This window comes from Pimephales promelas, chromosome 17 (genome assembly GCF_988280905.1).
Source record: "Pimephales promelas chromosome 17, fPimPro1.hap1.1, whole genome shotgun sequence".
Classification (NCBI taxonomy): domain Eukaryota; kingdom Metazoa; phylum Chordata; class Actinopteri; order Cypriniformes; family Leuciscidae; genus Pimephales; species Pimephales promelas.
Window position 1 is genome coordinate 17,792,646 of NC_142785.1, and position 15,143 is coordinate 17,807,788.

The 15,143-nt window shown below is 37.0% G+C and overlaps 2 protein-coding genes across 2 annotated transcripts in view; one reads left to right on the forward strand and one right to left on the reverse strand.

Annotated features, from left to right (window-relative positions):
* Positions 1-9,557, forward strand: part of reep3b (receptor accessory protein 3b) — a 31,909-nt gene extending 22,352 nt beyond the window's left edge. Inside the window, exons 6-8 of the mRNA XM_039653300.2 lie at positions 2,090-2,225; positions 5,600-5,736; positions 8,726-9,557. Of these exons, the coding sequence (XP_039509234.1) occupies positions 2,090-2,225; positions 5,600-5,736; positions 8,726-8,806 (354 nt within the window). The 3' untranslated portion in view covers positions 8,807-9,557. The remainder of the gene's footprint in view (positions 1-2,089; positions 2,226-5,599; positions 5,737-8,725) is intronic.
* Positions 1-11,510, reverse strand: part of jmjd1cb (jumonji domain containing 1Cb) — a 175,150-nt gene extending 163,640 nt beyond the window's left edge. Inside the window, exon 1 of the mRNA XM_089122044.1 lies at positions 11,492-11,510. Within this exon, the coding sequence (XP_088978170.1) occupies positions 11,492-11,494 (3 nt within the window). The 5' untranslated portion in view covers positions 11,495-11,510. The remainder of the gene's footprint in view (positions 1-11,491) is intronic.
* Between the last annotated feature and the right edge of the window lie 3,633 nt (positions 11,511-15,143).

Consider the following 15,143-nt stretch of genomic DNA (forward strand, 5'->3'; position numbering starts at 1 on the left):
TTCCTTTTTTCATTTTTTAAATAGTTTTTCTGACTCAAACGGGGTGTTAAGTACTGCTTGTATTATTGTTCTCAGCCAAAGTTTAGTTTTTATAAATCAATCTTCAATTAAGCTCTCTTCCAAAACCAAGAACACTTCATATGACAGTTATTTTTCATAAAATGCAAAATCCATCGACCAACTGGTTTGTTGGTGTTTGTCTGTGCTGTCTGAATTGGCCAATAGAATTCAGTTGTCACTAGGGTTGTGCCGATATCGTGTATCGACGATAGTCTGACATATCGCCGATGGCAGATGCCTTTGACGATATCAATACGATAATTGGCTCGTTTTACCATAATGTATTAAATTATTATTATTAGGCCTATTATTATTATTATTATAAAGCTAGTATTGTTATTAAATGAATATTAGGAACTACAATTAATTTGCCTTGCCTAAATTTACAACGACATCATCTCATAACAATTGCAACAACACACGCACTAATGAGGACTCCTCTAAGAGAATGTTTTTAAAACAGACTAAAAGACATCCCACATCAAAATTTAATTGCAAGGCGATCCATTCACAAATTATCAAGTGTGCTTGTTTTAACAGACGCAAAATTCAATTTCCTACAGATCCAAGATGAAAACGGCATCGTTGTTCGTCAGTATTTGTTTCCGTAACACATTAACAAAACGTTTAATGAAACTAACACTAAAAACAATACAATTACTAAATAGTATTAATAATAATATCACTAAAATAGTATTATAGTTACCGTTATCATCGTCGTCTCTGAGGGAACGCGGCGTTAATGCAGATGCCGAAAGCAGTCCGTTTTTACTTTCACTTTCAGAGATTGAGCGCGTTTACATGCGACGACGTTCTTAACCTGATTATGTTGAATAAACTTGACAATGCATGTGGTCATGTAAACGTTTCCTTTATCAGAGTCAAGTCATAAGTATAAGTATAAACCGATCGACTCAGCTAGACGTTTGGCCCTTGCTCTTCTATCGGCATTTAAAACGCATTAACCCGCGTACTTCGTGCTTACTGAAGTGCGCATGTGAAGTGCGCAGAGAGCGCACTGGTAGGGGGGCACATATCGCAAACTCCGACTTTTTCTGACCCAAGAAATTATTAAAACGTGTTTTCATCTCGTGCAGAAATAGACCCTAGTCAAAATGCTGCATGTAACGGCATGAGGATAGGCTAATGTGTCCGTAAATTTCCCGTTGACAAACAAAAGGATTAGGATCTCTTTTTTTTTTTTTACCTCACTATACCAGGAAATAACCTGATCCTATTAATAAACACTCCACCTTTGCTAGCAAAATAGAAAAAAGATTCTCGTATATAAAACGAAGTAGGCTAATAAAACAAGCAAATTAATGATAGGCTCAATAATCAAGTTAATAATCAAATAAGTTAGCCCCGCCCCCTCACGATAATATCGTGTATCGCCGATCTCACAGGCTGACGATAGGACGATATGAAAATGGAGCATATCGCCCAACACTAGTTGTCACTCTTGTAAATAACAACAATATTAAAGCTACACTGTGTAATTTTTACCCCCATCTAGTGGTGAAAAGGTATATGACCATCCAGTGAATATTAGTTTCTGTTCCTCTCAATTCCGATTTCGTTTTATCAACTGGATTTTTAAACTTATTTTAACTTCATTTAACATTTTTAGAACACTGTGTTTTGCACAAGATGTGTGCGCACAACACTAAAACATGTCCTTCTAGTGCAATAACACTGAAAAACTATGTAAAATTAGCGCAGTGAAATAAAAAACTGCATTCTGCGTGAACCGGCCCCAATTCATTGTTTAATCAATAAATTCACTGCTGACATGCTAATGCCAACCCCTTTGAAATAAACCGAGTCATGTGAGGAGCGCTATTTGTTCCAGAGGTTCATTTGACACCGGAGCAGGTCACTAGGAACAGAGCCCAAATCTTTTTAACATTCATCCATACATGCATGTCGTGATGAATCCATGCAGTCTTGTTACGCTCTGTCTAAGCTGTTCTGTGTGTTGTCAGCGCTGACATGTTTATCATAACTGGGGGTTGTTTTGTCTCTACAGGGTCAAGGTGCCATCACAGAGAAGCTCAGGAGCCTCAGCATGCACGACCTTACCCAGATCCCTCACGACGACGGATATTCATCCTACGGCTCCAACCCTGCCAGAAGAGCCAACATGGACCAACCCGACGGAGCTGGTATATCTTACCTCAGATTAATTATTAACATGCCATCCTTTGTTTCCTTTCGCTCAGCTGTTTCTCTGCTGCGTCCACAACAGAAGGCAGATGCCTTGCTTTGCCTGTTTAGTCGCACAATAAGTATTTTTATGAAGCAACTATGTTTCAAATGAGCTTCCAATGCATTGCAACGTCATTTCTAATGATGTCGAACAAATTTAATTGAGCTTTAGAGGTGATCACACAACAATGCTCACAATCATAAACAATAGACTGTTATGCAATAACTGCTCTATCAGACAACATGTTTATTCTGAATGTGCGATGTTGTCACCTGCGAGGTATCAGACAGCTTTTGTGTGACACCAAACAGCAGGAGCTGGGAAAGTGTAAATCCATAGCGCTTTCATAATGGTATCTCAACCAAATCTCACACGCTTTCGGAAATCACGGCAGTTTTAACTGGTTTTCGAGCAAATGGAATGGATTCGGTATTTGTCTCAAGCAACGGAGGGTTATAAGTGATAAAGGCACATTCCTAGCATGAAAGGTGTAGTCTAGTGCCGCTTTGTGAGAAGATGAAGAGGAAAAAAACAGCTCGGGGAGCCTCTGAGCAGAATACCTAATGTGCTTCTATCTCGGTATGCTAATGTGCCCGCCGCATTTGAAATTCCGCTGGCATCCAGGTCATTTTCATCTCGTCCGCAATGAAGCCATCAGAAAGCCAGCTCCTCCAAAATGGCATTCCCTTTCAGAGGCTCAAAGCCAAGGTGAAAGATGGCTTTTTCTAAAGATGCAGAAGTCCGCTTTGAATGACAGGCATGACATAAAACATGCCTGTGTATATTGTTAAGTTCATACTTATTAAGTACAGGGGTCTGATATTAGTGGTTTCGCTAGCTAGCAATATAACCATTGTGAATATTGCAATGATTTTTATGTGCTTATTATTTGCCCAATAAGTTTCCTAGAGTGTGACAATTTTTATCTGTTTTTAAAAAAAAATAATTTTCCATTATTCTAAATTCGAAAAATTAAACGGAAACCATTATGTGTATATATAATATATACACATTATAAGTTGTATAGCCTACAAAATATTACGACTGTTATTCAGATGCTCAATAAAATTCATGCCAAGGTTGAGAGAAGTTGTGTCTCTCCTGGTTATAAGGCAGACTGGCCTTCAGAGCTGCCATCAGTCTATATAACAAAGACATGCCAATGCGTCTTTATATTTGTCGCCTTTTAAATCTCTTTCTGCTTAGTTTGCACAGGGCCTTAATAGAATGATTCTGGAAAATGAATTGCATAGTTTTCCAAATCCCACGGAAGTTGTTATTTCATTTATTGAAAGCAGCGGTGGGTGTGGAAACAAACAAAGGAAGGCTTTTCAGAACCATTGGTTTCTGTATTTATTCTGCCCCCTGATGGTGGAAAGGAGAACTGCATATACAATACTAAATTAAGCCTGCAGTTCTGTGCAGTGCTGTATGGTCTTGTTTATGGCCTGTCTTTTTGTGGCATCATTCTGGTGATGGAGTTTACAGTGAATCTGCTCAAGCTGGATTGCCTTTAGGCGCCCTGGCACAGGCTGGCTCTGCCTAGCTCCCAGCGCCACCCGGGGAGCCCAGAGGTGATGGTGCCAGGAGCGGCCTCAACCCGGCAGCTGCTCGCGCTCTCTCTCTCTCTCTCTCTCTCTCTCTCTCTCTCTCTCTCTCTCTCTCTCTATCTCTCTCTCTCTCTCTCTCTCTCTCTCTCTCTCTCTCCCCCCCACTTGTACTTTCTCTGCAGCTGAAATCACATTCCCAAACTTCACAATAAACATGATCAGTGGTTCTTAACCGGTCAGTCGTGACCCAAAAATAGATCTATTCGAATAGGGTCATGGACAAGGAAAAGCAATACTAAATGCAAAGTAATAAACAAATAATCATGCACAGTTGGATAAATAAATAGACTTATCAACTTCTTAAAATGAGGAGAAAACACTTTCCACACCTTGTTGACATTCAATCAAATTCTGCTGTATTTTGGAACAAATGTATCGGTCACAGGTTTCCTATCCAGCATGTTGTCACCTTTGTCAATTTGCATATTGTTGTTCCTATGCTGCTTGTAATATTAAAGTATTTTAGCCTTCCTGTAGTTTAAACATTAAAGCCTGGCACTAGTAACGGTGAGGTCATGGGTTTGATTACCAGGGAAAGCAAGAACTGATAAAAATGTATACCTTGATTGCAATGTAGAGATGCACGATATATCAGCCACCATATCGGTATATCGTATCGGCCAATAAACGATTATATATTGGAACGCATATATATATATATATATATATATATATATATATATATTCATTTTAATGAATGAATCTTTATCATTGTGTCATGCGTATACATATGCTGCTCAGCCCAAATGGGCTTACAAGACACCAACAATAATATACAGATATATAAGAAAAATTAATACAAGATAGCCAGGTCCAGGGTACATCACATACCTAACTAACCTAATAGAGACAAAAATTAGGAACAAAGTGATAATCGTAATAGTACCTGTATATTCATAGACATGCATGTATATAATCATACATACATTTATCATATATATATATATGTTTACTCAAATAAATATCAAACCTAAACCCATAATCCTACATAAGACAAAATTAAATCTAGTTAAATACACTAGCTAGCCTTCTTTCCCAAGCCTTCGAAACAAAGTTAGCAAACTTAAGTATATCACAGTTATTATGTTGTCGTCATCGGCTTGATAAGAAAATTTGGCCGATATGTTAAAGCCGATAAATAGTGGATAATTTCCTTCATTTGAGACACTTAAGATGCGCACTGTTTGCCATGATGCTTTTAAATGTCTTGAAATATGATTGTTATTACTTTGGATCACTTTGGAAAATACAGTTAAGTGCAGTGCAAGTCTACATACATTTATAATGAGAACATTATAATTGTGTCATTGGGACAGGAATTTTAATGTTGGGACTTTTTGTTTTTGTAATTAGGCTTTCAAATTTAAAAAAAAAAATTGAATTTCGATTTATCTAAATATATATATTTACCAATACATCGTTTATCTGCTTTCAAATATTATCGATTTATAAGGAATTATCGCAAAATGCATAAATGTAAAAAAAAAAAAAAAAGGTTTCTGCTCGGTCTTCAATGTAGAACATATTGTGTTGTAGATAACTTTAGTTCTTTGTTACCTGGTCTCCACTTGATGTTGGTGTAAATTCTGTCTTGAAGGATAAGCTTTTAAGTGGCACTGATCTCGATCATACCTGCTCTTCTGTCTGCTGTTATGTGTGATCATACTCTGATCTACATGTTCATTTTGTTTTCTTTACTCTCAAATGGTTTCTTTTGTAGAATATTATCATAGCGATGACAATGACAGAAGTGATGACGAGGGGAAGGCTGTGTTCTCTGAAGATGAAGCCGTGTCTCATCATGGGCTCAGACGATCTCAGAGCGTCAAAATAACCCGCTCAAAAGTGCGCAGAGATGTAAGTCCATCTAAACCCGATTGCACATTTCCATTTTGCTCTTCCAAGACTAAATAAACATTAAATAAAGGGTGGGTTGCTCCAACAAGGATTCAATTTAGCACAGTTTACAGCTAATCTAGGATTTTTTGATATGGGCTTTATTTTAAATCGAGTTGTGTTGCACCACTTAATTTTAAACGCAGATTAACAAATCAGGGATTAGAATTCTACCTGTGATTAAAAACTGATGGATGGATTTGAAGTAGCAGAGGTGTGAATCAATTTTAGCCATTTTATTCTTAACCAACAAACTCAAGCCTTTGGGTGACCAAACACACATCTCCAACCCGTATAGTTCCATGACGTGACAATGGTCGCTTTGGGCAGGTGGTATTTATAACATAGGGGGCGGGACGCTTTAGATTATAGAAAGCATTTGATTGGACAGAAGATGTGATGAGAAGCTGTTTTGGAACACACCAGCTTATTAATAACCTTAAAAGAGTAGTTCACTTTTCAAAAAACTTTTGCTGATAATTTACTCACCCCCATGTCATCCAAGAGGTCCATGTCATTCTTTCTTCAGTTGAAAAGAAATTAAGGTTTTTGATGAAAACATTTCTCCTTATAATGCACTTCCAGTGGGAACCAAACGGTTCAAGGTCCAAAAGACAGTTTCAGTGCAAACTGCAAACTGTTCAAAGCGCTTTAAACGATTCCAGACGATGAATAAGGGTCTTATCAAGCGAAACGATCTCTCATTTAAAAAAAAAAGTTGATAAAGTTTTATAAGCTCAAATGCTCGCCTTGCTCTATTCTGTGACGCACGTTTGTGACTCTCCTGTTCGAAGTTGTTCATCAAAATGAACGAATCTTTTCCCGAGTCAATTCGTTCATTTCGTTCGTTGAATGAACCAAATGACACGAAAAAAAATGTGTTCATTTTGATGAACGAGTTTGAACAGGAGAGTCACAAACGTGCGTCAGAACAGAGCAAGGCGACCATTTGAGCTTATAAAACTTAAACTTTGTTGTTTCTTTATTAAATTAGCGATCGTTTCGCTTGATAAGACCCTTATTCATCATCTAGAATCGTTTAAAGCCCTTTGAACAGTTTGCAGTTTGTACTGAAACTGTCTTTTGGACCTTGAACCGTTTGGTTCCCACCTGAAGTGCATTATATGGAGAAAAATGCTGGAATGTTTTCATTAAAACCTTAATTTCTTTTTGACTGAAGAAAGAATGACATGGACATCTTGGATGACATGGTGGTGAGTAAATTATCAGCAATTTTTTTTTTTTTTTAAAGTGAACTACTCCTTTAAGGCAAACATGTTCATACTAAAAGCTAAACTTAAATTTAGATTTCAGAGGGGCTTTAAGGCTGAATCCCAATTCTCTGACTTTCCCCTTACCCCTTCCCCTTAGTTTTGCGCGTTCACGTGAGAGGAAGGGCTATCCCAATTCTCATTTTGATCTAGGGGTAGGGGTAAGGTGAAGGGGTATACCCTTAAGACCAAGAATTTTCGTGAGCTTACTTGAAACCAAGAGGTAAGAAATGCACAAGTTTTTATGCTTAAATGATTGATAAAAAATATGACCGTCTTGTTTTGTGCTCTACACAATTAGGTACATATATATTTGCAACTATGTTGTTTATTGAAATGTTTTTAAAGTTTTTTTAAAATTCACTACTTTGCTACGCTAGGCTATGCTAACGTTACATTGCTGTTTTGCACAATCAGTCCCACATTTCAAGATCACCCAAAATGTTCGTGATTCAGCTTTTGCTTTCTACAGTCGCCATTCATTATGTGTACATTATTTGACACAGACACGTACGTGATCAGCTTCTCAGATGATGTATTCAGCTTCAAACGGATCCCGACTGAGACGAAAACACGGGAATATTAGATCAACAATACATTCAGATTCACCGATTTAAATGAATGAATTCAGTCCGATTGAAACAACACCTTGTGCATGTAAACATAATGAATAGTGAAGACGGAAAGCAAAAGCCCAATCCCGGACATTTTGATGGCATCTTGAAAGTTTCGAGAAGTTTGTGATCAACACTTGTTACCCCGGGTGACACAGTTAAGGACGATGTAAGATGACGTAACCGAGTGGTGTCTCATTTCATAGGGTTATGTTTGCACTAGCGTTTACCAATCGTTTTCGAGGGACAAGGGCTAGGGGTAAGACGAAGGGGAAGGGTTAAGGGGAAGGGGTAAGACAGAGAATTGGGATTCAGCCTAAATCTAGGATTAAAATGATGGTTTACATGTAAACCTGCTTATTTTTAAACAAGGTTTAAAGTTTGGTGCAACTGAATTATAAGATAAACCTGGATTTAATCTAGATTTAAGATTAATCCTTTTTGGTGCAACCCACCCTAAAAGACTTATTTGCATTCTTCAAAAGCAACATATTATTTTATATATTTATATATACTGTGTAATTGTTAATTATGTCATCATCATCATCATCATCATGCTTATAATAGTAACTTTTGTGCCAAAAACATTATTGCGATAAATGTAAATTTCAGTTAATGTAAAAACCTACATTTCCCATGCAACAATCAATATTATTTGGTCAAAAGCTATAATTATAATTTTATTTATTTTTTAATAAATGATGCCCTTTTTCCTCTGTTGCATTGCATTTGATGACATGCGCATGTTGCACGCTGTAAGAAGTCACAACTCTCACAGGCTGATTTGCGAAATTGAAATATTCACATGAGTTTGATTTGGTTACTATAACAGGTAAGAATAGTATAGTAAAATGTAAATTATGCATGGTGAGATTACCCAGTATTCAAATCCATTGTTTTACTACTTTAAAGTGATGTCACTGATGGACGTTCGCTATTTGCCATTTTTATCATTTAGTTATTACAGCTCTTCATCAGATCATATTCTCTTGAGATTATAATTGTTTATAGCTTGCCTCTTCATTTTTATTCTGGTAACAAATGCTTGTCATTCATTGGTCGCAGGCCCGTTATGGATCTCTGAAGATCAAAGGGAGGAAAAGACCAGGGATTAATGCCATGACTTACACCAGCATGGAGGACTGAGCTGACTACTGATGCGTCCACTTTATCAGACAACCAGTGTGTTCATATTCTTCTCTTTTCATAAGGGCTGTGGACTGTGTTTTTTTTTTTACTTTTTCATGGATATACCAACAGATCTATTTATTACTTCTACCAGCAAATGTGTACATACAGTGAGCTGTACAGTGAGTATTATGAGCTTGAAGTTTATGGGGTTTGACTGATGGCTTTATTTGTTATGCATGGCTTCAGTATTTGCATTTAGAAATGTTCTTTTTGGATGTGGGTTTTTATATTTCTGTTTTTGTTTTTCTTTTGCTGCCTTTTAGATGTGTTTTAAGTCGTTTTTACAATTGTAGTTTAAGTAATTAATTCTGATTCTTTAAAACTTGACAGTGATTTGTCAGCATCAGACCAAAATTGTCTCTAATCAGTAATAGAAAAAATACCAAAGAGAACAAAATGCAGTGTTGTGTTCTTGTTGACTTTTTAGATGTTTTAATACAATTTTCAAATGTGTAAAAACAAAAAGAAATAAAAAGCTGACTGTTTGATGGTATGTGGGTTTAAATGAAAACCCCTTTTGCACATTCTTTAAATCCTGAATTGAAATCCTTCACTACTGGTCTCAATGCAGAACGCTTTTTATCTGGGAGAAGGACCACTCTTTATAACATCTCTGTGGGTGTGCAGGTGACTGCTGTCGTGTAGATCGATGTGTCATTTAAAATGAATGCAATATATGAATAAAGCTGGAATATTGTAATGCAAATATTGTTATTTCTTTGCTACACATTGTTTTACACATTAATATATAACCAAATTATATTTATTTTGCTGCTGAGCAGTTGATGGATTAATGGATGAATACATATTAATGAATATTTGCACGTTTTGACGGATGGATAGATCGGTCTCACAACATCGGGAATACATGCGTACATTTGTAAATTTTTAAAAAAGTTCATACATGAAAATTTCAAATAGTATAAACTCTTGAAGATGGTTTATGCTGGTTGATCTTAGTCGGTAATAATGAATGGCTAGGGGTGTACAAATATTTGACTTGTGTATCATCAAGCACCACTGCCATTAGTTTAGGACAGTGCTGTTCTTGTGGAAAGAAAAAGTCAAGATTTCATGACGTTTATGAATGGTGTGGAGATCCAGAACCTGAGCTTTGAGCTTCAATCAGTGGGAGACAGGAGAGGAGAGGAGTGAAGATGACTGAAACTCTCACCATTAAGTATAATTGGACAGCTTCTAACATTTATTTCATACTGTAACTCTCATTTACTTAATGTTCCGAAGTTTCCAGACTCTGATTTGGTCTAATAAAATGTATAATACAATAACTGCAAAGGGTAAACGGAAGTTTGAGCTTGCTTGCAATAAAGGTTGTAGATCTACAACGCAGATTGTTATTACGCCCATCGTCCATTAGATGGCAGACTTTGTTACGTTTAAAACTTTCCACAATTTCCAGACTGAGGAAGTGACATCATTTGGACTTTTAATAATCCCATTTTATTATTTGACTACATTCATCAACAAGTTAACCCTGTTACCACAGTTATTGTACGTAAAATCAAATAATAATAATTTTAAAAAATCTGTAATTGATAGTAAATTAATGTATCCGTAACCACCAAATTAAATTTTGATATTTAAGTTAATAATTCAGTAGTGAATGTCGAGGCAGCAGTGAGTTTTGGCTGCTAGAGCAGCTTTCAAATCAAACTGACAGAAATCATTATGGCTACCTACAAGTTAAAAGCAAAAGCAGTCAAGAGGTCCGCGATCAAATTTACTACTCATTTGGCAATTTTTACCTTTTTGGTTCACTTACTTTTCAAGTGCTTCTCACCAGTTAACAGCAGCTTTAGTCTAGAGATGTCAAATGTTGTCTATTTTATTACACTGCTAGAACACTGTCTGTGTGCTAGAACTGTCATAAACCTGCATTTGCACTATATTAGATGTCCACTAGAGGGCGCTATACTATAACAGTATGTATTTCATGTTCTTGCCTCGATGTGACAGGTCTCAAGACCAAAAATGTCTGTTTTGTCATCAATTATGCACACTCATTTCGTTATAAAGTAAATACCATGACTGTATTTCTCTAGTGGAACACAAAAGTTGAGTTTTTGAAGATCTACTGTTTTTCAAATTATGATTTTGAACAAATATGCAACAAATATCCTTTTGATGTTTACAGCGTTAATTGATTCTCTCATATCATGCAACAACATTAGCCTGGCTGACTAGGGTGGGTCTGGGAACCACATTTTCTCGTATTTGAGGAGTGGTTTACGAATGCCCGGCACCGTTTATTGGGTGCTAAGAATGTCTATCAAATGTTCCTGTACGTACCTCATAGCCAATCGTTTCAATTAACTTAGAAGAACACACGTATTAAGGACAGTTTAACATAGATCTTGAAGTTGTTATTTGCATTGGAAATTGTTTGCGCTTGTACTTCACAAGTTAAAAAAAATAAAAAAAATTAATTTAATGACTAAAGTGTCAACAACTTTAATCGGGTGTGCATGCGCAGCTGAAAGCTACTAATGCTACTATGCTACTAAAGCGGTAGCTAGCTGTATATTGATATTAAAAAAAAGCAACTTAGTGGTACTGTGACAACCACAGTAGGTAGTCTACAGGCATAATGACAATATGATATTAATAAATACCACTTACCATTTATGCCATGGACTTCGTTGACGACGATGCCTAGCAGGTTGGTACTATACAACTCCGTGGCTAACATGTCTTGCCACTTTGCGCTCATCCAGGCCTCGGGACTACCGAACAGAAGTTGGTATCGACAATTCTTTAATTTTCTTTTTCTTTCTCGGGACACAGCTGAGCGGCAGATATTCCAAGGTGAACCGTCTCCTGTACCTGGTCCTCCATTAGGGCGATTAATGGCGAGGCAACAATAACGACTGGGGTCTCGCGAAGTTTAACGGCAAAACCTGCTCTTTTTTTAGAAATAGACTTACATTCTAAACTACTTAGAACAATATCTAAGGCTGCATCAAAAGGTAGCTTCGTGTCTGCTGCCATGTTGAATCCATAGTAAACAAACTTCGTCTTCTTCTTCTTTGGTCTTTTACGGCAGTTGGCATTCAAAAAGTTGCATTACTGCCATCTACTGGTTATTTCATACTCATATTCGTCCTTCCAGTCCAGTCCTCTTTAGAAAATAAAATAAATATTTATTTCCTTGATCACTCTTCCCATATTCTAATATATTTTTAACATTATATTGTCCTACACCAATTTCTTGCAAATTATGTTTCAACTCTTGCCTTTCTTGGGTAAATTTCCTGCATGACATAAAAATGTGACTGACTACAGCATTTCCTCCTCTTGACATTCATCACATAGTCCTGTGGGATGTTTTCCTAAAATACAAAGAGTTCCATTTAACTTAACTTGGACTAATGTCCAATTCTAAGTCTTGTTATCATAACTTGCTCTTTGACCTCTCTCTTACAATACCTACTTTATTTTGAATCCTGTATAGATGTATTCCTTTACTTTCCTGATCCCATTGATATTGCCATATTTCCATTACCTTTTTCCACACTAGATTCTTACCTTCTGATTTTGACAATTTAATTTCTGTCAATAAGCTCTTTTTTTGATGCATTTTTTGCCAATCTCTCAACTTTCTCATTTCCCTCTATGCCCACATGTGCTGGTATCCACATTTATATAATATTTTTCCCCTGTCTACATACCCTTGAATTTATAAACAAGATTCCATATAATATTTCTTGATGACTACTAGCTTTTCCAATCTTCATACTTATAAGAGCTGATGCAGAGTCATATAAACAAACTGCTTCGGTGTGTCGCATAGATGCTGCTCCCTCCCCGTTCTGTGATTGGTTCCCTAAATGAGGAGAAAATCTCAATTCAGCGTGAATAAAATCGTGCTGCGATAAGGCAGTATGCGGAAACCCAGAATACAACATCATGTCACAACGTGCTGATTCTGATTCTTTTCACTAAATAACAGCTTTAATTTCAATCACAAAATCCATCAATTGATTTCCGTTCAAAGTCATATGAACGACTTTTGTGGAACTTTTTTGTTTTTTTTAGCTAGATAGCCGCTGAATGAATTCTTATGAATTTGGAAGCACATTGTGATCTAATAGTTTTTTTTATAAAAAGTCGTAACATGTATTATTAAATCAGGTGATGATATGTTTGTAAGCCATCCAGTTAGCATCACCCTGGTTGCATTGACAAAAACTCAACATTTTCCATTGGTTTTGTGGATTATTGCAGAAAATAAGCTCTGCGGACTTGCATTTTGTTCATTATGATAATGAACGAACAAATTAACACAGTTTTTTATTATTTTTGAAGCCTAAATCACCAGAACAGAAGCAAAAAACTAAATGTAAGCTGTAAACGAAAAACACAACTCTTTCATTCTTTATTTAAAAAACATTTTCCCTGCAAATTTGAGTTAGTAAGGTCTGCAAGATAGTGATTATGAACACAACGAGGCTGTGAAAGCAGACTAGCGAGTAGATGAATTAACCTATATACCATGATGAAGTTCTATAGTCCCATTTTGTGACTTGTTAGCACCATTTCAAGACAAGTAAAAGCTTTAAAAAGGGGTTATTTGATATATTTTCTGTAAACACATGAACATATCTCATGGTAGTGTTAACCACAGACCGTATTTCAGCCATTTAACTTAAAACCCATTCTAAAAGCCCAATGACTTTAGGATGATGGAGCTGGAAGTGCTGAAATGCTAACTGTGTTCCTGGGGTTTTTGCCCACAAAAAATGTGTCCTCTATATGAAGAACGGCTCATATTCAAGCCTTCTTGACAGCAAACACCATCAAAGACGCATGAATGTTTTCCACGTGACGGAACGTCCTGGTCAGATTACATGAATAATCTTTTGTTTGTTTGTTTGTTTTCAATCAAAGCTGCTTATTTTCATACCACATTCCTGGAATGCTTAATCACGGCTCCAAACACATGTATGGAGTCAGGACGGCCTCCTCCGTCACGGCTGTCCCTCAGGGTTTGACCAGGATTTGACTTCACGATTAGAGAGAGGTCAGGCAGCCCCTGCTGGCTCTTCATGTTCTGTTATGGAATCATACAGTGCTGCTCTATAGAGATAACAGGCAGCGTGGGTAATTTCTCTGTCATCTGAGGAATCGCGTGTGCCAGTTTAGTCATAATGGTAACCTTATCGTGCCCAGCAAGAGATCTGCATGGGAATGACCAGTGACCACAAGCACTTGTGTGGAGAGACAAACTTTGCTGGCATATCAGCGTTCGGCAGGTTAGCTGACCTCCCATCAGCGGTTATCTGAAGTTGTATGCCACTCGGTTACACAAGACAAACAATATTTGCCTAAAGTTTACGCTCTCTCTGCGGGGAAATGGAGTTCGGACTTGCAGAGATCCGTGCGACGCTCTTGCACACACACACACCAAAACAGAAGTTCATAAATGGGTTCAGGAAAAGGTCAGCCGCACACTTAACACACACTGCACCATTAACTAAATGTTTCCTTAATTGTTTGAATTATATGGTAGTTGTATCCCGTTTTCCCCTGCCCCCGCCCCGTCGCTAATCCTCATGACCCCTCAAAGGCCGCTCAGGTGGATGTGTGTGTGTGTGTGTGGTGGAGGGAGGGCAGAGGGGAGGAGCGATGTCTACACTGACCCATGGCTGAACTTTGCCGAGATTTCCTGTTGCTGCTGTAGACAGTGTGCTGTGCCGTGGAGAGGTGCAGATGGCACGATCTATCCTCCCATTCCCTCGCTTTGAAACTCCATTAGTTGGCTCCGTATGATCCGATTTGCTGTTATTATCACCCCCTGGTTTTGCACTTATTTGTTTGGGGTGAATATGTCAGTGCTGCAAACAGTCAGGATGTGTTGTTTTTCCGAAAAATCTTTTATTGAGGTGATATTAGTGTAAATGGATTAGTGCAAGATGAGACTTTAAGGGGTGAATTTCATTAGATAATGTCCAGGTTATATATGAAATTCAATTTTGCAGAAAGAAATAAAGTTTGTTTTATGATCATATAGGTAACCAAAAAAAACACTCATTACCACAATGGATCTGGGAATTTTACTTTTACATTTGGTTGTAATTCTCAGTATTGTTAACGGTTATGCTGTAATGTTTTTTTTTTATTCAAATCCAAATAAAATTAAAGGCAATTTAGCAAATATTACCATGATGTATAAATACTTTATAATTTAAATAATAGTAAACACAATTTTTTTTAACACATTACAGTAATGTGAATTAGAGGAATGTGCTTGATTAAAATCATTAATAAAATA